This window comes from Colletotrichum godetiae, assembly GCF_030913485.1.
Source record: "Colletotrichum godetiae strain CBS 193.32 chromosome Unknown BDP55scaffold_10, whole genome shotgun sequence".
In the NCBI taxonomy this organism is placed as follows: domain Eukaryota; kingdom Fungi; phylum Ascomycota; class Sordariomycetes; order Glomerellales; family Glomerellaceae; genus Colletotrichum; species Colletotrichum godetiae.
This window is the reverse complement of record NW_026851258.1, coordinates 4,503-26,653: the sequence shown is the minus strand read 5'-3', so window position 1 is coordinate 26,653 and position 22,151 is coordinate 4,503. Positions and strand designations below refer to the sequence as shown.

Here is a 22,151-nt window from a genome sequence, read left to right as displayed (position 1 = left end):
ATCCTGGTGACCGATTCTGGAGATAACTAAGTACGGTAGGCATGGTTAACCGGAAGTCGCCATTCATCACTAAACTCAAATACCAATGGTTAATCATCATCATGTTCCATTATCTTCATTACAGCTAGGCAACCCGAAATGCTTCAATCGGGAAACATGACATCCTGTATCTTTGCTTCCTTCGGGGTAATTCAAGAGATCCATGGCTGCGCCGAGCGTGCCTTGGATGGAAGCACAAGGTGTCAGGGTTTGTACAAAAGCCCTGATTATCAACATCAAGATAGCGAGTTGAGTTGATGACGGCAAGAAGCAGTAAGGCAAATCTGAAGAGTGTAATATTTTCCACGTCGCGACGTAACCTTCTGATCGATGGCCGATTGTCGCCGGCATCGGACCCACACGGCCGTTGATGTTTTCAATTGTTTTCATGGTGTGAAAGTTGGCAGGATGAAAACCCGGCCGAGCACGGAGCGGGTTCGTAGGTAATCCAATGCTGGCAACTTGCTTGCCTAACATGTTTCGGGTTGGTCGGGTCCAGCTTCAGTTCCTTTTGACATTCGTTTTAGCACGCTTTGTAATCTTGGGTTCCTCCTGGTCTAGGTTGCTTGCTTTGTCAACCTAACGCTCCAAAGCCACCTACTTGCCTAGGTATGTCAAGAAGCCGTGGACTGTGGTAGCATTTCAGCCTCTCAATACAAATCGCGTTGTTACGATAAATCCCGACAATCGTCTTCGGCTTCCCGGATGCTTTACTTCGTCGATACATCGGCTTGGTGGCGCCACAATCATTTTGAAGGTATTGGATCATTGGATGTCATGTTCACTCATATGGTGCCACTTGCTCGGGGTACGTGCCCCGCTAACCCATTACATGTACCGACCATGTTTCGCATTGGGCGCTTTAACCGCTCCAAGGAGGCGGCACAAACACTTGACTCTGAGGTACTAACAGAGCACCATAGTTCCCTAGTCTGGCATCAGTACTCTCCGCCGACACATTTCTTCACCTGCAAAGAAGAAAAATTGTCTCGGGGGGAGACCCTGGAACCCATTTCGCCTGTCCAATCCCACATAGCCGATGGGGACCGCTGCGCGCATTAAATAAAACCACCGGCACACTCACACACCCCTCCCGCTGGAGGAACCTACAACTCTTGTTTCTTTTCGCGGTCGACATTGGTTTTTGGAAACTAACAACAACTTGGAAGTGCTTCCGCTCAGCTCTCACATTACGTTGAATGCTTGCTGTTCCAAGGATCCTTCGCACGGCTGAGGAGTATTCCAGCAAATTCTGGATACTCCTTGCGTCAGGACCTTTTTGAACACTGTCTACTACCTCACTGAACCGCACTCACATCTCTCAGAACCACAACCATCTATTGGAGCATTGCGAATCTCTTGACACTTCTGAACTGTCAGCAACTCGCTCGACCACACTCGGAAACCTATTTCACTTGCAGCAGAGGCAAACTTAAGACATAGCTTAGGCAACGTTCAACTATGCTACCTCCCATTCCCGAGCTCTCCGACTATGGAATATCTGCAACCCACGGATTCCTGCCGGACGTTCTCCCCTTGACGCGATTGCCGGATCCCTACTATAACAAGTGGGAGGCCATTGTCGCCAATCTACAGGCACTCGTTCTCAGCCGCCGCCTTCGTCCGGTTGTCGACCGCTTGCCTGTTCTCTCCACCATCGGTCTGGAACACGACGCAGAATGGCGGAGAGCCTACTCTTTGTTGTCTTTCATGGCTCATGCTTACATCTGGGGCGGCGATGAGCCTTGCGATCAGCTACCGCCCTCTATCACCGTTCCCTTCCTAAAGGTCTCGGATCATCTCGAGCTGCCCCCGGTCGCTACATACGCCGCATTGTGTCTTTGGAACTTCAAGCCTCTTTTTGTCGACGAGGACATTGACAACCTCGAGAACCTCGCTACTCTCAACACCTTTACTGGTTCTCTTGACGAGTCATGGTTCTACCTCGTCTCTGTCGCTATTGAGGCCCGTGGCGGTCCCATCATCCCCCTCATGCTGGGCGCTGTTGCTGCTGCTCGCCAAGGAGATGTCTCAACCGTCACCCGGAGCTTGCGCACCTTTGCCGAGCGTCTGACTGATCTGACCATCATCTTGCAGCGCATGCACGAGAGTTGTGATCCCAACATCTTCTACAATCGCATCCGCACCTTTCTTGCTGGGAGCAAGAACATGGCTGAGGCCGGTCTCCCTGACGGGGTCAACTATGACAATGGTTCCGGAAAGGAGGACTACCGCCAGTACAGCGGCGGTAGCAATGCTCAGAGCAGTCTGATACAATTTTTCGATGTCATCCTTGGCATTGATCACCGTCCGACAGGCGAGAAGCGGGATCCCTCAACCGAGTCGGAGCGCGAATCTCGGGCTCCGGTTCCGAAGCACAACTTCATCATGGAGATGCGCCGGTACATGCCTGGACCCCATGCTCGCTTCCTCAAGGATATCTCTGGCGTTGCCAACATCCGCGAGTTTGTCGAGACTCATAAGCACGAACGCGATTTGTGCCTTGCCTATGATGCCTGTCTCGCAATGCTCAGTGCATTCCGCGATAAGCACATAGCCATCGTCACCCGCTATATCATCCTCCCTTCGCGCGAAGTGCGTGCCCGCAGCAGGTCGAGAAGTCCTGAGGCTGCGCGCTTGCGTCTCAATTTGGCTACGGCTTCGCGCCAACGCCAGTCCAACGCCCAGGGTAACAACTTGCCGGCTGCCGACGGCAAGAAGAACTTGAAGGGTACAGGTGGTACTGCTCTCATCCCGTTCTTGAAACAGGCGCGCGATGAGACCGGTGAGCCGGCGATCGAAGAGTGGACCCGCCGCTTCATGCGCAGAACTGTCAAGTCTGAGGGCAGTGGCGATTTCTTCTTGGGTAAACCGGACCAGCCTAGCCACGGCGTTGAAGTTGGAGTCGGAGGCTTGGCGGGATCCTGGACCATCGACGACGACTTCGGTGGCATCTGCCATTACTGATGCAGATATCAGGGTTGCTGGATAGATGTAGATGTCTGCGCTACTGGAGTGAAACCCAACGCGCAACACATTCCTCGAAGCATGTCTAGAGACATTTGGGAAGTCAGTCTATAGCTACTAGATGGGCAGCAATTGATTCCTCGATACTTTGACACCCGTACTGACGGCCTACTTAGCTTATAACTAGAGTGGTCTTCATGTTTGATGGTTGCATGCTTCGGTGGCCTGGTGACGGCTATCAAATGAAACTGGATGTTAGCCCTTGGCCGCCATGTTGACTGATGGCAAGCTATTTATGCGAACCCGCTCCTTCATGAGTAATTGTCTCTTGTGCCTACCTATCGGACTGAAGCGTCCCATATCAGCCCTATTGGTGTTCCTGCCATGACAGGTGAGAGGGAAACATCTTCTAGCCTCCGCCACTTGATACCTACGGAAGGAGCTGTTGTGGGGCCTCCTGTCAGGTCAACCGTAAACCGTAGGTACAGATGAATACCTTAAGAAGTTACTCCGTACCTCAGGCATACCGCACGAGTGTGGAAAGACGCACTAACTCCAAAAGGGGTTAGTCTTTTGCCCCCTGCCGCGTTCTGACTTGAGCCTCTCAAACCCGTCTCTCGCGCCTGCTGCCTCTGAGATCGTATTTTCGAGAGAGGAAAAAACCACCACTCAACGAGGTTGGTCATTTGCATCGGCCGCACACCATTGCATTACCCACACGTCACAAATTGAATCAGTATCGCGCTGCGCAGTCGCTTTTTCAATCTTGCGCCTGGCCTTGTTTCTCTTTTCATGCCCCAACCGAGCTGAAGAGGCAAACTCGCCTGTGTTCTGCGTCGTGATTGTTAATCACCACGGAACCCAACTCTTACCGCGACTCGCCGCTCCTTTGCCCGCCGAACGCTGCCTCGAACCTCGATCGCTCCCATACTCGACTCCCGGCCGTACCACTGCAGGTAATTGCAAGGTCGACTCCTGCTTACTCGACCTGTTTCCTGTCTGCCCTCTATCATCGCACGCGCAGGTGCCAACGTCTCTGAAATGGCCGACTACGATGACTACGACTACGATGGGTACGTCGAAGAAGACGACACCAGCATCACGCCCGAAGACTGCTGGACCGTCATCTCTTCCTTCTTCGAGTCCAAGGGTCTGGTTTCTCAGCAGGTCGATTCCTTCGACGAATTCACCTCTTCAACCGTCCAGGAGCTCATCGACGAGTATTCCCAAATCACCCTAGACCAGCCGAACCCTATGTCAGACAGTGACAAGGTCATCGCCCTCCGTCGATACGAAGTCAAGTTTGGCACTGTCATGGTCTCCCGTCCATCCATCACCGAAGCTGATGGTAAAGTCACAACGTTACTTCCATACGAATGCCGCGACCGAAACCTCACTTACGCGAGTCCCCTCTACGTTAAGATCACCAAGAAGGTCTCGATTGCGGTAGAGAAACCAGTTCCGCTGAATGAGCTCGACGAGGAACAGCAGGACGAACTTGCAAATACTGGCGAGCACCCTACTAAGTTGGAGTGGGAAGAAGAGGAGAGCGGCGAAGACTATGGCGCCGACAAGAATAAGTCCGACGACATGAAGGACATGATTTTCATCGGTCGTATGCCCATTATGGTCAAGTCCAAGATTTGCCACTTGAGTAGCGAGCAGGAGGATGACTTGTTTATGCTGAACGAGTGTCCTTACGACCAAGGAGGCTACTTCATCATCAACGGCAGTGAAAAGGTCCTTATTGCTCAAGAGCGATCGGCCGCCAACATCGTTCAGGTCTTCAAAAAAGCACAGCCGAGTCCATACTCTTACACAGCTGAGATCCGCAGCGCCCTCGAAAAGGGCTCTCGACTCATTTCATCCATGATGCTGAAGCTGTACAGCAAGGGCGACGCAGCAAAGGGCGGGTACGGCCAGACTATCCACTGCAGTCTGCCGTATGTCAAGGCCGATCTGCCAATTGCCATCGTTTTCCGAGCGCTGGGCGTGGTATCCGACGAGGATATCCTCAATCATATTTGCTACGACCGAAATGATAGCCAGATGCTCGAGATGTTGCGGCCATGTATCGAGGAAGCTTTCTGTATCCAAGACAGAGAGGTTGCCCTTGATTTTATCGGCAAGCGTGGCAGCAACCACAACATCCCCAGAGAAAAGCGTGTGAGGACCGCCAAAGACATTCTTCAAAAAGAAACTTTGCCGCATATCTCCCAGAGTGAAGGCAGTGAGACAAGAAAAGCATTTTTCTTGGGATACATGGTTCACAAGCTGCTTCAATGCGCCTTGGGCCGTCGCGATACCGATGATCGTGATCATTTTGGCAAAAAGCGCCTTGATCTCGCCGGTCCTCTTCTCGCTAAGCTATTCCGCAACATCGTCCGCCGCATGAACCAGGAATTGTCTGGTCATCTCAAGCGCTGTGTCGAGTCGAACCGGCAATTCAGTCTCACTCTCGGTGTGAAGCCGCAGACTCTTTCCAACGGATTGAAGTACTCTTTGGCGACTGGCAACTGGGGAGACCAGAAGAAGGCCGCGAGCTCGACGGCAGGTGTGTCCCAGGTGTTGAATCGCTACACTTTTGCGTCTACACTATCCCATCTTCGTCGCACAAATACGCCCATCGGTCGTGACGGCAAGCTGGCAAAGCCCCGACAACTTCACAACACGCATTGGGGTTTGGTTTGCCCGGCTGAGACGCCAGAAGGTCAAGCCTGTGGTCTCGTCAAGAACCTATCTCTCATGTGTTATGTCAGTGTCGGTACGCCTGCAGAGCCCATCATCGACTACATGATCCAGCGAGGCATGGAGGTCCTCGAAGAGTATGAGCCACTGAGATATCCCAACGCCACTAAGGTCTTCCTGAATGGTGTCTGGGTCGGTGTGCATCAAGACCCAAGAATTTTGGTTCCCGACGTCCAGGGCACCCGTCGGCGAAACGTTATCTCCCACGAAGTGTCGCTTGTCCGTGATATCAGAGACCGCGAGTTCAAGATCTTTTCCGACGCCGGCAGAGTCATGAGACCTGTTTTTGTCGTGGAGCAAGGTACCAACGGCATAGTAGCCCAGGGATCGCTCGTGCTGCAAAAGGCAACGGTCAACGAAATGCGCGAGCAGCAGGAGAACCCGCCAGACAATCCGGCTGACAAAATCACTTGGGAGTCTCTTGCCCACAGCGGAGTCATAGAATATCTCGATGCTGAGGAGGAAGAGACAGCCATGATTTGCATGACGCCCGAAGATCTGGAAATTTACAGATTGCAGAAGCAAGGTCAAGTGGTCGAGGACAACACCGATGGCCCCAACAGCCGTCTGAAGACTAAGATCAATCCCACAACACACATGTACACTCACTGCGAAATCCACCCCAGTATGCTCCTGGGAATTTGCGCTAGCATCATTCCCTTCCCCGATCACAATCAGGTATGTAATTTTTTGGGTTTCACTTGACGATCAAGCCCTCGCTAATTCCTTTCATAGTCACCTCGCAATACCTACCAGTCCGCCATGGGCAAGCAAGCCATGGGCTTCTTCCTGACAAACTACTCGCGCAGGATGGACACGATGGCCAACATTCTCTACTACCCTCAGAAGCCACTTGCTACCACTCGGTCCATGGAATTCCTCAAGTTCAGAGAGCTTCCAGCCGGACAGAACGCCATCGTGGCTATTGCCTGTTACTCTGGTTACAATCAGGAAGATTCCGTTATTATGAACCAGAGCAGCATCGACCGTGGCCTCTTCAGAAGTCTGTTCTTCAGATCGTACACTGATTGCGAGAAGCGCGTGGGTATCAATCTTGTTGAGCAGTTCGAGAAGCCGTTCAGAAGCGATACCTTGCGCTTGAAGCATGGCACCTACGACAAGCTTGACGACGACGGCATTGTGGCACCGGGAGTCCGTGTCTCGGGTGAAGATATCATCATCGGAAAGACGTCGCCCATTAGCCCGGACAACGCTGAGATGGGCCAACGAACGGCGCAGCATGTCAAGCGCGATGCCTCTACCCCACTTAGAAGTACCGAAAACGGTATTGTCGACCAGGTCATCGTGACGACCAACCAAGACGGCCTCCGTTACGTCAAAGTTCGTGTCAGAACAACCAAGATTCCACAAATTGGAGACAAATTTGCTTCACGTCACGGCCAAAAGGGCACCATTGGTGTCACTTATCGGCAGGAAGACATGCCCTTTACTGGCGAGGGTATCACGCCGGACATCATCATCAATCCTCACGCCATTCCGTCTCGTATGACCATTGCTCACTTGATCGAGTGTTTACTCAGCAAAGTCTCAACATTGAAGGGTATGGAGGGCGACGCTACCCCTTTCACAGATGTGACTGTCGACTCAGTCTCGCAGCTCCTTCGAGATCAAGGTTATCAATCGAGAGGATTCGAGATCATGTACAATGGTCACACTGGCAGGAAGCTGCGAGCACAAGTCTTCTTTGGACCGACTTACTACCAGCGTTTGCGCCACATGGTGGACGACAAGATTCACGCTCGTGCGCGTGGACCTGTTCAGATCATGACCAGACAACCTGTGGAGGGTCGTGCTCGTGATGGAGGTCTTCGTTTCGGAGAGATGGAGCGTGATTGCATGATTGCTCATGGCGCAGCATCTTTCCTCAAGGAGAGACTTTTCGAGGTCTCGGATGCTTTCCGAGTTCACGTTTGCGAAATTTGCGGCTTGATGACGCCTATCGCGTAAGTATCCCTTGGTCCAACTATTTCACTGAGAGCAAGCAGCGCTGACTTGATACCAGAAACCTGTCGAAGCAATCGTTTGAGTGTCGACCGTGCAAGAACAAAACGAAGATTGCACAAATCCACATTCCTTACGCAGCTAAGCTTCTGTTCCAGGAGCTGCAGTCAATGAACATCGCCGCCCGCATGTTTACCAACAGGTCCGGAGTCTCCATCCGATAAAGAGACTAGCTGCGGGATGGGGAAAAACGGAAAATGGGTTGTCGAGCTGGAGTCTCGGGTCATGGAGGTGGTCTGCGAGACGAGAATAGGTGAGCAGGCAGGCAGGGAGTATTGGGAGGTGATTGGTTTTATTTGGCGTCTTCGAGGCTGGGGAACTATATTCTGGCCACCCAATTCACTCACATCTTTGGGCGAGCCATCCATAGAAAGATTGGCAGATGACGCCTCCATGTGTCTTGTATTAATGACATGTACCATTTAAACATTGATAAAGAAAATAAGAATCGATGAGGAAAGACAGAAACGGTGTACCCGGCCACTTAAGAAAGGCTTTTTTTTTTTTTAGCATATTACTGCAATGCTCTCCGGGCCAGTTGGGGCGGATACTAAGAAATCGCCATCCCCGGCTTTGTAACTGGTAATTGAAAAGTTCGGGAAGCAGCGTCTTCCGTTCTCTGAGCCTTGTTCCTGACGCATATGAATACGCTAATCTTCGCGAACGGTACCGCAGTAGCATTCTTCTTCATGTGTGGCGATTACCTTACCTCGAATGTGATGCAATGCCCCTCTCTCGTATCATGCCATTTCTACAGCTTTTTCAATCCTCTCCTGTGGGAGGAATCCACAGGGTATTATACGTCGTTTGCTAGGTCCTCTATTCCCCTTATCGTACAGATGCGCCGTATGGTCTTGTTCGCCTTCGATCCAGTCCTGTCTTCGTGTTGCCCAGTTGTGGTCCGGCTACAAACAAGACAAGACACTGGCCACAGGTCATGTCTGTATGCCACTTGCGCTATGTTGTGAGGGCGCCGTCGCATCTTTGACGGTCTGCTCCCGCTTATACTCCTCCTCGAGAGCGCGCTGCATGTCGAAGTCGAGTTGGCGCTCTCGTTTGATGCGCTGCTGTTCGATGTCGCGTACGACTCCTTGATGCATGGCCTAGGTAGTCTCGTTTAGATGCAACTTCCTACAAGAGCGTTGGTATTCCAAGGTAGAACATGCCTCTTTCTCAAACTTTTGTTGGAAATGGACAACGACAATGGTACTAGCGGCGAATAGCGATGTCGCGGCCAGCGTGAGCTTCGATGCCCTGGACATTATTGGAAGATGATGGTTGGACGTGTCGGTGATGTGTAGAAGCGAATGATATGCGTGGCTCGAGCAGAAGAATCTCAAAGTCTGTTGGTTGGTGTTGATGGCTCGATTTCGGTGTTTGAATCTCTCTCCCCGAGAACGACAGCATCCGCAGCGTCGGTGTCGGTTGATTTGGTTCTCGATTCGACCGCAGATATCCGTAAAACAAGGACCAATGAATGCCGTTACGTACCTGGTGGTCTCAAGAATCTACCGCAAGTTCACGCATTTACCAACCTTAACACCTACCTTGCAGACCACCCCAGGCACCTCAATTCATAAGAGCGGACCTCAAATTAGTGCAAAATGCTGGGAATGCCTGAGGTGGATGCCTCACTTATGTCCGCCACCGCCCCCGCCAGCTCCCAATTCCCCCCACCCACTTCCGGGTAGGTAGCAAGGTAGAGACAGACGGGAGCTTGAAGTAGAGGGTCGAGGCCGGAAGTACAGTGCTCGAGGCGCCGCGGCTGTGCACTGTGACCTTCCTTGGCACCTACCTTAGGTAGGTACCTCGCCTTATTACCTGATATACCTACGCTCCGTCACCAGCGCACCCCAGCTTTCCTTGCGGCCTCCTGTTACTTGTGATTGTTGACAACTACCTTACTTTACAGTTATCAACAATTCACCTGCATTCGCTCCCTGTGATATCTAACGGCCAACCGCCTCGAATTGCGCGTCTATCCTACATCGCTTTCCTCGCTAGCTACACTTGCAACAAAACTACACAATGGTGAGGACGTGCGACGCGGACAGGGACGTCATTCCATCAACTTGCATCAAGCTGATTTGGTGCTCTACAGTCAGCTCAGAACTCAGCTGGTATCCAGACCCTCTTGGACGTACGTACTCTCCGTCGCGACACTCCATGTCGAATTGTCACTGACCCAAGCGATGCAGGCAGAGAGAGAAGCTTCCAAGATTGTCCAAAAAGGTATGCTCAAGAGTGGATGTTGAAGTAACCGGTTGGCTAACGAATGAACCCTGCCCAGCCCGCGAGTGTAGGTTCCAAGCTCGATCGATACTGCTGCGATTGTGACATGCTCACGTTGTATCGGAATAGTTCGTACGAAGCGGGTGAAGGAAGCCCGAGACGAGGCCAAGAAGGAAATCGAGGCGTACCGCAACTCTAAGGAGGATGAGTTCAAGAAGTTCGAATCTGAGGTATATCTGTCGCGGATTCCGATACCGCTTTGATACCATCTTGGCGCTGACAACTCTGTAGCACTCCCAAGGAAACCAAGCCGCCGAGGACGAGGCGAACAAGGAGGCCGAAGTAAAGATCAAGGAGATCCAGGGGGCCGGAAAGAAGAGCCAGGACAAGGTTGTGACTGACCTCCTGAAGGCGGTTTTCGAGGTCAAGCCCGTCGCGCCGACTGCCGCATGAGCCATTCCCAGCCTGCCGCGTAGCATCAAAACATATCGATAACGAGTGGATCGGATGCGCGGTGCGGAACATACGAATAGAAAGAAAGCCAGCACCACTGTCCCGGGAGAGAACAGGATGGAGAGGACACATTCACAGATTGCCGATGATGCGCGAAACCAGGAGAGTAGATTGAAGTGCCAGTTGCGTGCGCATTGTCACCGGGACTTTGGAGTATCGCACCTATGTAGATCGGGTAGCTGTGGTGGAATTGTACTTTGCTAGCCTGTCCTCCCCTTCATCTTCTTCTGTCTAAACTAAAAAGTCCATGAGAGTGGTGAGCATGTCAGAGAGGTCCTTGTGCTCGGGCTTGTCGAGGTTGAGGTCAGCTCGGTATTCCTCCAACGTCGCTTTGATGGCTGATAGACCCCTCCCGTCAGAGACCAAGAGGTTCTGCACCCTCCTCTTAGCGCCGGAATCTTCAGCTATGAGCCAAGCTAAAACAACGTCGATGTTCCAGAAGCTGTAAAGGCCTTCCTCAATCCTCCTCATGAACCACTCGCCTTCCGAGAGCTCAATCTCCTCAGCGCTCATGCCCGCTCGTTCTTGGCGAATCTTTTCCTGTTGCGCGTACAACATGGAATTATACCTCCTCCGACACTCGTAGAGCCGACCCAGCTTTTCGTAATCCTTCTCCACAAACTTAGCCAACGTCCTGATTCTCTCAGCAGAGTCAGCGGGCAAAAATCGTAGCAAGGACCTGAACACATCAAACAAGCTTTCTGTCATATGTCTCTGGGTTTTGCTCGTCTTCTTGAACATGGAGAAGAGCACCTTCAGCCCGCCAGCATCCACCAATTTTTGGCAGAGTTGCCCGCTCATATCTTCGTCAACGCAGTGTACGAGAAGACGCATTGCCGGTTGCTTGCTCATCTTACCCTCCTTGAGCATGATCAGGCACAGTTCGACACCCTCGGCTTCGAGAAATTTGGTCTTGCCTTCTGGCTCATCCACAATGCAGACGAGGGCGTTGAAGAGGTTCTCCATGTACTCTTCCTCCTCGCCGCCCTTTTCGGGATCACGTTTGCGATACGCAGAGACCAGCTGGAGGAATACCTCGACAGCATCCATCTCGGCGAGTGTCCGCCTTGTTGCTGGCGATGCGTTCGCAATGATGTCGAGAATTTCCGTAGCGTATTGCTTATTTTGGGATACGGGTGACTCTTGGCGTTGTGCTCTGTCGAGTAGCCATTTGACCAGCGTCGTGTTCTGTCCCACCTTTTCAGCATTCGTCGTTTTGGAGAGAAGGTTTTCAATAACTCCGAGGGCGTGGTATATACCGCCGCGGTCGGACTCATCCTCCTCGTCCAGACGCGAGAAGTTGGACACAAGCAAACCGACGAGGTCTGCAGTCAATAACGCACCCACCAGAGTATCCCAATCTTCATCCGCTGCATTGACGTCCTCGTCGGTGAGCTCGCCGATGATTTCCACCGCATCAATCGCAATATCTGTGTTGTCATGGGCTAGCAACCCAACGAGGCTCTCGACGCATCCAAGCTTGGCAAACTGGGGATATAGCTCGGGGTGCTCGGACAGGATCGAGAGGTCTTTGATGGCAGCGTCGAGGTCGGCTTCGCTCTCGATAAACTTGCTGGGCTCGTCGGCGAATCTTGCGCGCAGCTCAGCGTTTCGGGTTATGCGCTTCTCGAAGTTGAGTGCCGTTTTCCGTACCCAGCCAGCATCGATCTTTTCGGGGGCGGATGATTCCTCGCCGTGGCCGTCTACGAAGTCGAGAATCTCAGACTCCTGTTGTGTGATGCCCCCGCCAAAGAATCGTCCCTCATCATCGTCGTCCGGGGGCATCTCTGGGCCATAGTCTTCGTCTTCGCCATCTTCGTTTGGGTTTGGCGGTCCGGCAAAGACATCGCTATCGTCTCCTTCCGCGTCTACTGCGCTCGCATGTCGACTGACAGCGTCAGCTGCGCTCAGTTTTGCTGACTTGTATATTTCATCTGTCCGTCTGTCACTTCGTATTCGCGGCCGGACAATATGGGTTATCGAAAGGGGGGGATGGAGGTAGGTACTAACTGGGATCTCGCACAGCATCAAGCTTTCTTTTCGCAGCACTGCCGGACTATGACGTGCTTGGTAAGTAAGGATGTGATCGGAAAGCTTTTGGTGCAACTCACTTTGAACAACTCGTTGACATCCGCCATTTCCTCGGAATCCTTTTGAGAGAGGGGTTGGGTTACTGTCGGTGTTTTGCGCTGTTGAGTAGGTAGTTCTGCAGCAAAGGTATTACTGGATCCACGCTTTGGATGCTTTCAGACGCGAGTGTTGCATGGTGCCGTCGCGCCTGGCCCACCAGTGTAGCTCAATTCAAGGCACCTTCAGGGTACGTAGGGAGAACCTAGGTAACGATACCTGCACTGTAAAGAGTGCGGAGTGCTCCGTAAAGTCCGCATGTATGCATATATCGGGGCTCTGCATCAAGTGAAGCATATGCCCACCCGGTGCATCGCGTAGCCGTTTCTAGTAATGCTACTGCGCTTAGACTTGCCTACTCAGGCGTCATGGAGCTAAATGTGGTAGCCATCATCTTCATCAACTGTCCAACATACATATCCCAGAGTCTGTAGAACCCAATTGTGCACCTGTACGAGACCGATCGTCTCAGCACCGTCCAAATATCGCTATGCCGCCGACCGTCGTGCTCATCCGCCATGCCCAGGCGTTGCACAATGTTGATGATGAGTCTCCCGTCCAGCTTCACAGTCACGAATCAATCTGACATCACACTACAGGACTGGAACATTCATGACCCTGATCTGTCTTCTCTTGGATTGGATCAGTGCCAGGAACTGAAGGAAAACCTCTCGCGTCGTTTCGCCGATGAGAGTAATGCCATCATCATCGTCAGTCCCATGAGGCGCACGATCCAGACAGCCCTTCTCTCGTTGGACTGGCTGATCAAGAAAGGGGTGCCGATTCAAGCCGACGCTCGATGGCAAGGTAATCAGTCGTACATCCTTCTCAGGGTCGAGGTTACCTCTAGAGGCTTTCTAAGGCCACGTCACTGACCATAGTGTAGAAAACTCTGCGAAACCATGCGACACAGGCAGCACTATCGCGGATTTGAAAGTCGAATTTCCTAGTATTGACTTTTCTACTGTAGACCCTATCTACCCCCAAAAAACATCGCTTGCCGGCGCCCAATATGCTTTTAACAGGGAAGCAATACTCGGCCGAGGTCAGTCAGGCCTGCAGAGCATCTATGAACGCAAGGAGAAGCTTGTTTTCGTTGTCTCCCACTCAGGGTTTCTCCGCGCCGGCGTGACGGGTTATTGGTTCTTCAACGCCGACTATAGAATCTTCGAATTTGAGAAGAGCGGGGCGCCAGGGAGTCCTTTACAGCTCCTGCAAGCTGAGTCGACTCTAAGTGGTGGTCTTGGCAAATCAAGGACGGAACCTGTAATCATCGGCTCTGAATTGCCGCCGGCCTCGCAGACTCCCCCATAAGCCTAGTACTTGAAGCACGAGATGTCATGTGTTGTCAGATGGCCTCTGCCAAAAAAGGCAGTACATAGACTACTCTAAGACAGCGCGATGTTTCATTCACATGACCCGAAAAGAAGGTCTGGGGCTCCTCGCGGGTTGATACTGCAACAAAGGAGAGCAGACATCATCCATGCCAGACGTGACCATAGGCGCTGGGACATTGGGAAGAGTCTTGACGAGAACAGATCTCTTCTCACTGGCCAAAGTTCTCCAGATAAAAGGGGCCATTCAGGCTTAGGACATGACTGTTATTACACCAAGTTTACCTATCTTCATACACATACATAGTTCCCATGGGATCGATCCATTTGGCTTTAACTCTTGTACATTTCGACAGCCCAGCCCAGCCTACCATTGGTGTGCTCACCTGGAGAGGAAGCTTTGAAAAGCAGACTGATCAATGACAACGTTGCCGACGGCGCGAAGTCGCTTACGCCCGGCCTTTTGCTTCTCCAACAGTTTCTTCCGGCGCGTAATGTCTGAAGCATGGAGCTTTGCAAGCACATCCTTTCGGAACGGCTTGATGGTTTCGCGTGCAACAATCTTCCTCCCCGCCACCGCCTGAATAACGACCTCTGCAAAGAGTTAGGTCAGAGAATGCTGCCGTAACACTTGAGCGCTGTATAGAGAACTTACCAAACATCTGTCGATCGACGTGGTTCTTGAATTTCGTCACCCACTGCCTACCGAGGCGCTCTGCCTGGGAGGTATGGATGACACGACAAATGGCATCCACAGGCTGTTTGTTGACAAGAAGCTGCAGCTTCGTGAGCTGGCTGGCTCGCCAACCAGAGTCTTCATAATCTAGTGTCGCGTATCCCTTTCTGCTCTAGCCGTTAGGACAATGGCCCCATATGGTTGGCAAACGGGGTCGAAACCTACGTTGCGCCTTTCAGTTTACCAAAGAGGTCGTCGACGAGTTGTGCTGCAGGGATATCGTATTTGAGAATAACCTGCGTAGCATGAAAGAATTCAAAACTCTTTTGCTCGCCACGCACGCTCTCGCAAAGCTCAATAACACGGCCGAGGTACTCCTCCGGAAGAGTCATGGTAGCAGTAACGAAACTAACAAAGGTAATAAGGTTAGCCGTAGGGCATATTGAAACGAGAGAAGACTTCGGCTTACGGTTCTAAGACAGTTGCACCGCGCATCCGGTGCTCATCCTGGCTGGGGAAGTCAGCCGGATTCTGATAGATCGTCTCGGTGCCATCAGCCCATTCAACTTTAGTCGGCACAGTTGGATCCGTGATTATGATGCTGGCGCCATGTTCCTGTTTCAGCCGGTCCTGGAATACAGAGCAGTGTAAGCTGCCTAGGAAGCCTAGTCGCCAGCCTGCCCCTAATGCCTCGGAATAGTCCTTCTGCAGGGTTACGCTCCTGTCGTTCAGAACGAGCTGGCTAATGCTATCTGCGAGACGCGTATAGTCGCCCTGGTCAGTTGGAAAGGCCGCAACGAAGACCATTGGCTTTGGTTCCTCAAAACCAGGATACGCCTGGACGATGTCCTCTGAGCCGACGGTGGTGAATGTGTCGCCGAGTTTGGCGTCCTGGATGCGCTTCATACCAGGGTTGAAGTATATGTAGCCTACCTGTCCAGCTCGAAGGACACTTTGTGGGACAGCATTGGGGTACTGTATCCCAACCTCGCCAACGGTATATTTGTGGCCAGTGGCGAAGGAGATCAGGTTGTCGCCAGCCTTGACCTGGCCATCGAAGACGCGTACAAGCAGGATCACGCCCCTGAAGTTGTCGTACCATGAATCAACCAACAGAATGCGCGCAGGTTTGGAAACATCGCCGACAGGATGCGGAATCTGCTCTACAACGGCGGGAAGAATGTTGGCCACGTTCTTGCCAGTCTTGGCTGATACAAGGACAGCCGTGGAAGGTTCCAGCTCAAAAGACGTTTGCATCTGCTCGAGGACCCGCGGTACGTCAGCGGAGGGCATGTCAATTTTGTTGACAACAGGAATGAGAGCGAGGTCCTGGGCAAATGCAAGATGGAAATTAGAAACAGTCTGGGCCTGGATACCCTGACTAGCATCGACTAGTAGTAGAGCACCACCGCAACTGGCGTACGATCGCGTGACTTCGGCTCTGAAGTCAACATGACCAGGAGTATCAACAAGATGCAGGAGGTAGTCGTCGCCCTTGTAGTTGTATAGCATGGTGCAAGTCTGCGCCTTGACAGTAATGCCTCGTTCACGTTCAACATCCAGTTTATCCTACGAAACGACGGGGAACCATCAGCTTTACGCCCTCCTTAATATGCAGCCATACAGTCAGACCCAAACTCACTAGAATTTGCTTATTGGCATCGCTGGCGGATATCGTACCGGTGATCTCTAGAAGGCGGTCGCTGAGCGTACTCTTGCCATGATCGATATGGGCCACGATACAAAAGTTTCGGTATCGTTCAATCGGAATCGAAAGTATTCGCTCCTCGAGCGCAGACCGTGACGGCGCCGCAGGCTTAGCGAAGGTTGGCGTGCCGGAGTGAAACGTTCTTCCATGATCGATGCCACTGCATGTCAAGGTCTTCCATTGTCGTGGCCGTTGCGCACGAACATTGCCTTGCAAGGAGATGCGAGCCGTCTTGCTCGACGAGGAAAATCGTTGTAATTGGCGTGGATATCCGACCAATTGGTCCCGCGTAAAGCGCACGCTCGTCGCTAAGGGGCCGCACATCAAGGTGTTTTTCTCTGCATCGAGCAGATCCAAGCTCGAGGTTCGAATGTCCCAAGGGCGAGGTGTGATAAATGTCGACTGTAGTTGGCTTAATGCGTTCAACACATTGAACCATGGCTACCTACTTTTCTCGCCAGGCGCAGGGACAGAGGAAGGCGCACCAGCCCAAGGCCAGGTACCTGAGGTTCCGTACTTACGGGGACCTTGGAGGCACCTACCACGTGGTAAGGTACCCCTTGACCTTATACCCATTAAGTGCAGGTCCATCCGTAGACAGGACATACTTAGCGGCATATCAAGCCTGTGCGGGTCACCTACGGGCACCCGACAGGCCGGCCTCCCCGGCACCTCAGGTTGATTCCTGATAGATAAGCTATGGTTCGGGCCGTCCGGCCACCTGCCTCCGATGCCGCATCCGTTGACGACGAAGCCAATTCACAGAGCCCGAAGTCATCATCATACCCGTGCCCGACCTACAACTGATAGTAGACGCTCGCCCTGCGTCCACATCAGAATTATTTATAATTCTGTAGTCAATTCCATTTCAATGTTGAAAATGTTGAGGTATCTTTTTGAATCTGAAAACTTCAAACGCAGGACCAGCAAGCGGGCTTACGTAGACAATTCCACCATTCCATCCGGCTTTAGCTTCTATCATCGGATATCCGACCTTCTAAACCCAGGTATAGCTCTTGATTAAATAAGTCCGGTTGGCAGCCCCTTCAGCTGCTCTTTACTACTCTTAGATCATGCCTCCGTGGCCTGCTTGTCATATCCACATGGACAGTTCGTGTCGCGCAGCTCATGCTTCGTTATCTTAGGCGAGAACCCACTCGCTTCCCCTCTTGATAAATTTGTCCAAGAGCAGACTCAGGTCAGACAACACAAACCGGCAGATGAAGAAGCCAAAAAACTCTGCCGCATGTCGTGTGCAAAGCTCGAGGCCGACCTGTGTCTTGTCGGCATGCCTCAGGCCTGGATCTTCAACCTGGCGCGCGATTTGGTCTGGATCTCAAAGTGTCAGTCATACGGAGTATCTGGCAAAAGCTATTGGCCATCTTACCAATCGTCTGAGCAGCGTCAAACAGTCGAGCCAGTGACCCCATATAGTTCGCATTCGGCCCTGAAAATTGCGCGTTGCTCGGGTCTCTTCTGGAAGGACGACTTGTTGGGTGTTCCGTCATCGGCAGTGTTTCTAGGCCTGGAGATTCCTTACCGCTCTCTCCCCCATTGCTTTTGGCATTAAAGGAATTGTTCAAGCCCGCTGCCGAATTCTTGGACCGCAGCCTTCGCCATGAGAAGGATGAGGACTTTCCCGACACGCTTGCTGAACGCGGCACACTGATTGCCGCTTCAAGCTCTGCCGAATTCGACGCATCTCGGAATAACATGCTGGAGGTCTGAACACCCACATCCGTACCCAGCTTGCGTGTCAGCCCGACTTGTACTTGTTCGAGAATGCCTTCCAAAGCTTGCATCTCTTCGAGAACAGCATCCGCGTCACATGTGTCGACTCGCGCGAGCTTCAATAGCGCAGCTGTCAGGTAGTCGCACGTTGCCACTTTATCCTCCACATTTCGAATCTTGACGCCCTTCACTTTCCATACGTCGCGTGGAACAAATAGCTTGTTGCTGAGGTATCCTCCGCGGGGGTGAGCAAGAGTCTGATATAGACATCGCATTAGCCAAAATGGCCTCAACATATAGTCTGTTGGGCACGGCTCTAGGGGAATTGGGGCATCTGGCTGAAGTGCGTTTGGCGACCCCGGGCTCTGCGGTGAATGAAGGCTATCATCAAACAGGTAAAGGCCCCCGGCAGAGCTTGGCGTGAACTTCTCTTTGAAAGCAGCTGCCAAGGGTGTTGGCAGCGTTGGCATCGCTGGATGTCTGCCATTAATGCCAAAAGCGGTACTTAATGGGGTGCCGGGAGACATATCAGACGCATCGTCCAGATTCGATAAAGACATGTTGCGGTTCTTCATGCTTCTTAAACTTGAGGAAGAGAAGTTCTTCCTTAATGTAGGTCGAAAAGAAGGCGAACCAGAGTGACTGCCCGTAAAGTCCTCACTGTCCTGGCTTCTTGAGTGGCCAAGCGGAGGTGTAGGAGGCACTGGCTGGGTTGGACTGATGCCTTCTGGCGGCGAATATGGTCGAGCCATAGAGCCATCCGCATCCGCCTCCGCATCGGGAGGCCCGTTAATTTCAGGGTGTCCGAAATCTACCCCATGTATTCCACTCAGCGCTTGGGCAACACTGTATCGTCGACCAGGGTCGCCATACGTTGCAAGCTTGGTAGTTTCAATCTTTAGTTGCTTGGGATTTTGTCCGGACATCCGCCTGCTTCGCACACTTTGCCCAGGCCCTGGCAATGGCGTCGCCCCCGATACAGGCTTTTTACTGGGCAATTCGGGCAAAGCTTGTGCTGGCGGCGGAACTGCAGGGCCTCCGACACTCGGGAAGTTGTTTGCGGCGATAGGATCGACAAGAGAAGAGAAAACATCATCACCTGCGGCATCGGTTGGAGTGACGGACGGCTGCCATGACGACTGGGCCAGATCACTTGAGCCCGATGTTCTAGCTGCAGCCTGATGAGAGGCTAGGTTAAAGGCGAAATCGTCAACCGAGTAGTCTCGAGTGATCTCGTCAAGAATGCGCTCCTCTTCATCTGATGATCCGTCATCGAAGAAGTCTTCGCGGACGACACCTTCGTCAGACTGCTGTTCCACTTGAATTCGCGCAAGCCGCTCTCTCTCGTTGGCTTGTTCAATAGCCTCTCTCTCCGTTTGGCGAACCCGCTCTTTGGCCAACTCAACCTTTCTCAAGGCCTTCGCTACAATCGGATCATCTGAGCCTTGAGTTTCTGGATCAGAAAATCCTGTCGGCTCATACCCATCGTCATAGGCTGCTTCCACTGCGGCGTCTAACGCTGCGTCAAACTCTGCTTCAGTAGCGCCACTCGGGGCACGTATGTGCTTGCGTCTTATCACTGCAGATGACGACCTGGAATGAACGGAGGACGCTGTGGAACCTCCAGACTCATCAATGGGGTCCAACCACGAGTTCGACTCACGACTCGAGTCCCTGACGTGTCGAGAACTTTGGCTAGTTCGTCTTGCTGAGAGGGAGAAGTCTGATCTGATGGGTCCATCAGGGCTACTTTGGCTGTCAGCCTTAGGTGACGAGAGCCGTCTCGGGGAGAGCGGCGGCGGCATGTACGCGTCGTCTGTGGGTATTTGAAAGATGAGTTGATCATCTGACGCACGCTCTCGAAGCGGAGATCGTGAGAAGGAGGATTGCAAGGGGTACTGCTCCGGTAATCTTGCAGAAGCACTCCTTTGTCGGTCTCCAAGACCCTGCGTTCGTGAGATGGTCAGACCAGAGCCACTGTAGATATTTGCTTGTTGATTTCCCTCTTTCAATATCCTCGTCAATGTCGCAGTTTCCAAGCCATCCGTATCCTCCAAATCTTCATCGTCATCGTCGAATTGCAGGGTAGGATTCAAGCGCAGGCCCAGGCTTTCTGGTCTAGCTGGCAGTGCCTTGCCTTCTATAACTTGCTGGACGGGAACCATTTGATCCAGTTCTTCAATGCGACTGGTGTAGGTTCGACGCTTGGTCTGGTTAGCTTTGGTTTCAGCCGCTTGAAGAATAACACCGTTAGACTCACGATCGCCTCAAGCTTTCGTCTGTCCTCCTCGGTGGATGTCCTAGCAAGCACCTGGTGCAGCAGCTCGCATGCCTCCGCGTATGAATGCCTCGCGCCTTCAAAGTTCTGCGCATTATCTAGCTGAACTGCCGTATTCGCCTTTTGTAAGGCTCGTGAAAGCATGGCTTTTTGCGATGGCGGCCGGTTTCCCCTTTCCTTGCCCCGCGAGGACGCAGTGGTATCGGCACTCCCCTTTGCGGCCTGCGACCAATTGCGGGAGTGGCCCTTCGTCTCATAGGTCTCCCCATTGCGATCGGGTGGCATTGCTACGCGAGACACTTGCTGTCGACGCTGTTCAGTTGATCCTCTCCGTCCGGGACCGGAGAATGCATCCCAGGTTTGGTTCTGGTCGGTGACGAGACCGGTCTTGAGCGTACGGGAGGCACCCGTCGGCGCTCGCGAGCCGTTTCCTGGAGTTGGGAGCTTGTTCGTCGAGGGCGAGTTGTGGTAATGGGATGTAAAGAAGGTGGAATGACTCTCGGTGTGCGTGAGTCCAGATGGTGAGTAGGCGCGCAACTTGCTTCCGTTATTAGTTCCCCAAGAACCGTCGCTGGAGTTTGATCGTCGTCGGTGTCTCGGGAGCCTTTGACTTGGCTGACTAGGTGCCAATGTGCTGTTCGTCGCGGGTAATGCAGAGGCATCAACGCTCATGCGGCGTGCATGAGAGTTGAACGCGCAATGGTCCTGGACCGATGCCCGGCTTGAGGTTGTCGAGGCAGACCAGCGATTGAGATTTCTTACCCCGTCACTCGAAAGGCCTGCGCTGCTCGAACGCGAGTGGGCGGTGGAGGGTCGGAGATGTGAAGACACTGCGTAGTCCAATGGTGAGTTTGAGTCGGGTTCTTCGAGGATCACGACATCGGGCTTGTTTGTCGGAAAGTGAGTTGCAGGCTGTTGCGGGGGCGGTAGAAGAGAGGATGTTCGTGGTAGTGGTGACGGCGTTTTGCGCGAAAAGGACGTGCTTGTGTCAAGACGAGAACCAAGCGAAGATGAGACTGGAGCCTGTGGTCGGTCGGAGCGTGTGCCGATCGGGTAGCGGGGGGCAGCCAGGTGATTTGAAGACGGCGACGAGGGGAAGGACCTGGAGAGTCTGTGCTGCTTCTGATAAGACGGTTGCTGTTGCTGCTGATTGTGGTGGTGTTGCTGGTATTGCGGTGAGCCCGATGCATGTATTTGATGGGTCTGAAGGGTCTGCTCGGGATGGTATAACGACGGTGAATGCGACTGCGACAAGTCTGGGTTCGAAAAGGTATCCGAGCTGATGGTTTTGGGTGAGGGCATCCTGTGCACCTGAAGGTGTGTAGTGAGGTATTCGATACGCTTGGAAGAGTCTGGCCAGAGACGTTCAAGTTGGTCAACCGGAACAAGCTCGCTACCACACCGACGGCATTGAATGTGTCACGGCTACACGTAGTACCGGTTCATTCCAGGGGGTGGTCGGTCGTTTGTCGTCGCCGACAGCCTGGTTGAGCATGGGTATGTGGTATGAGAACGGTTCAATTGCCTCCGGGAGAGGATGATTGGTACGGACGACGGAGCACAGAAAGCACGGATATCCGCACAATGCGACCACGTTCCAGGAAAAGGGGCAAGTGATAATAGTCAGTCGCTCTAGATGTACAAATGCTTCTTAGCTTATCTATCAGCGGCACTTTGTGGCTTTGCCTCTATTACAGTGTCGGTCGTTAAGGAAGTGATGGGTGCCACGCCACTGCCAAAAGGGGCCTCTAGTGTGTACTATCGCAACGCTTGGTT

At 52.6% G+C, this 22,151-nt stretch overlaps 7 protein-coding genes across 7 annotated transcripts; 4 read left to right on the top strand and 3 right to left on the bottom strand.

Moving 5' to 3' along the window:
- Positions 1-1,500: 1,500 nt before the first annotated feature.
- BDP55DRAFT_547017 (indoleamine 2,3-dioxygenase) lies at positions 1,501-3,006 on the top strand (the record flags this gene model as incomplete). Its single annotated transcript, XM_060568712.1, has 1 exon — positions 1,501-3,006. One exon carries the CDS (start codon positions 1,501-1,503, stop codon positions 3,004-3,006), a length of 1,506 nt encoding a protein of 501 aa, XP_060432380.1.
- Positions 3,007-4,047: 1,041 nt separating this feature from the next.
- Positions 4,048-7,940, top strand: BDP55DRAFT_547279 (DNA-directed RNA polymerase II subunit RPB2; the record flags this gene model as incomplete). Its single annotated transcript, XM_060568726.1, has 3 exons — positions 4,048-6,432; positions 6,490-7,718; positions 7,778-7,940. The coding sequence occupies 3 exons, from the start codon at positions 4,048-4,050 to the stop codon at positions 7,938-7,940; spliced, it is 3,777 nt and encodes a 1,258-aa protein (XP_060432379.1).
- A 1,761-nt stretch (positions 7,941-9,701) lies between these two features.
- On the top strand, positions 9,702-10,673 carry BDP55DRAFT_25330 (V-type ATPase). The gene is made up of 6 exons (XM_060566293.1): positions 9,702-9,807; positions 9,878-9,916; positions 9,975-10,008; positions 10,067-10,075; positions 10,138-10,238; positions 10,300-10,673. Exons 1-6 carry the CDS (start codon positions 9,805-9,807, stop codon positions 10,459-10,461), a joined length of 348 nt encoding a protein of 115 aa, XP_060432378.1. The 5' UTR covers positions 9,702-9,804; the 3' UTR covers positions 10,462-10,673.
- A 79-nt stretch (positions 10,674-10,752) lies between these two features.
- Positions 10,753-12,659, bottom strand: BDP55DRAFT_691974 (Catenin-beta-like protein; the record flags this gene model as incomplete). The annotated part of the gene is made up of 5 exons (XM_060577049.1): positions 10,753-11,253; positions 11,275-11,759; positions 11,781-12,455; positions 12,532-12,577; positions 12,633-12,659. The coding sequence occupies 5 exons, from the start codon at positions 12,657-12,659 to the stop codon at positions 10,753-10,755; spliced, it is 1,734 nt and encodes a 577-aa protein (XP_060432377.1).
- A 339-nt stretch (positions 12,660-12,998) lies between these two features.
- On the top strand, positions 12,999-14,228 carry BDP55DRAFT_654829 (histidine phosphatase superfamily). Its single transcript, XM_060574282.1, has 3 exons — positions 12,999-13,193; positions 13,246-13,455; positions 13,535-14,228. Exons 1-3 carry the CDS (start codon positions 13,139-13,141, stop codon positions 13,960-13,962), a joined length of 693 nt encoding a protein of 230 aa, XP_060432376.1. The 5' UTR covers positions 12,999-13,138; the 3' UTR covers positions 13,963-14,228.
- BDP55DRAFT_654824 (GTP-binding protein lepa) lies at positions 14,229-17,043 on the bottom strand. Its single transcript, XM_060574281.1, has 5 exons — positions 16,301-17,043; positions 15,128-16,227; positions 14,884-15,066; positions 14,638-14,825; positions 14,229-14,576 (listed from the first exon to the last, which is right to left on the bottom strand). Exons 1-5 carry the CDS (start codon positions 16,688-16,690, stop codon positions 14,365-14,367), a joined length of 2,073 nt encoding a protein of 690 aa, XP_060432375.1. The 5' UTR covers positions 16,691-17,043; the 3' UTR covers positions 14,229-14,364.
- A 464-nt stretch (positions 17,044-17,507) lies between these two features.
- Positions 17,508-21,047, bottom strand: BDP55DRAFT_726077 (MIT domain-containing protein; the record flags this gene model as incomplete). Its single annotated transcript, XM_060579088.1, has 3 exons — positions 17,508-17,695; positions 17,754-20,301; positions 20,358-21,047. The coding sequence occupies 3 exons, from the start codon at positions 21,045-21,047 to the stop codon at positions 17,508-17,510; spliced, it is 3,426 nt and encodes a 1,141-aa protein (XP_060432374.1).
- Between the last annotated feature and the right edge of the window lie 1,104 nt (positions 21,048-22,151).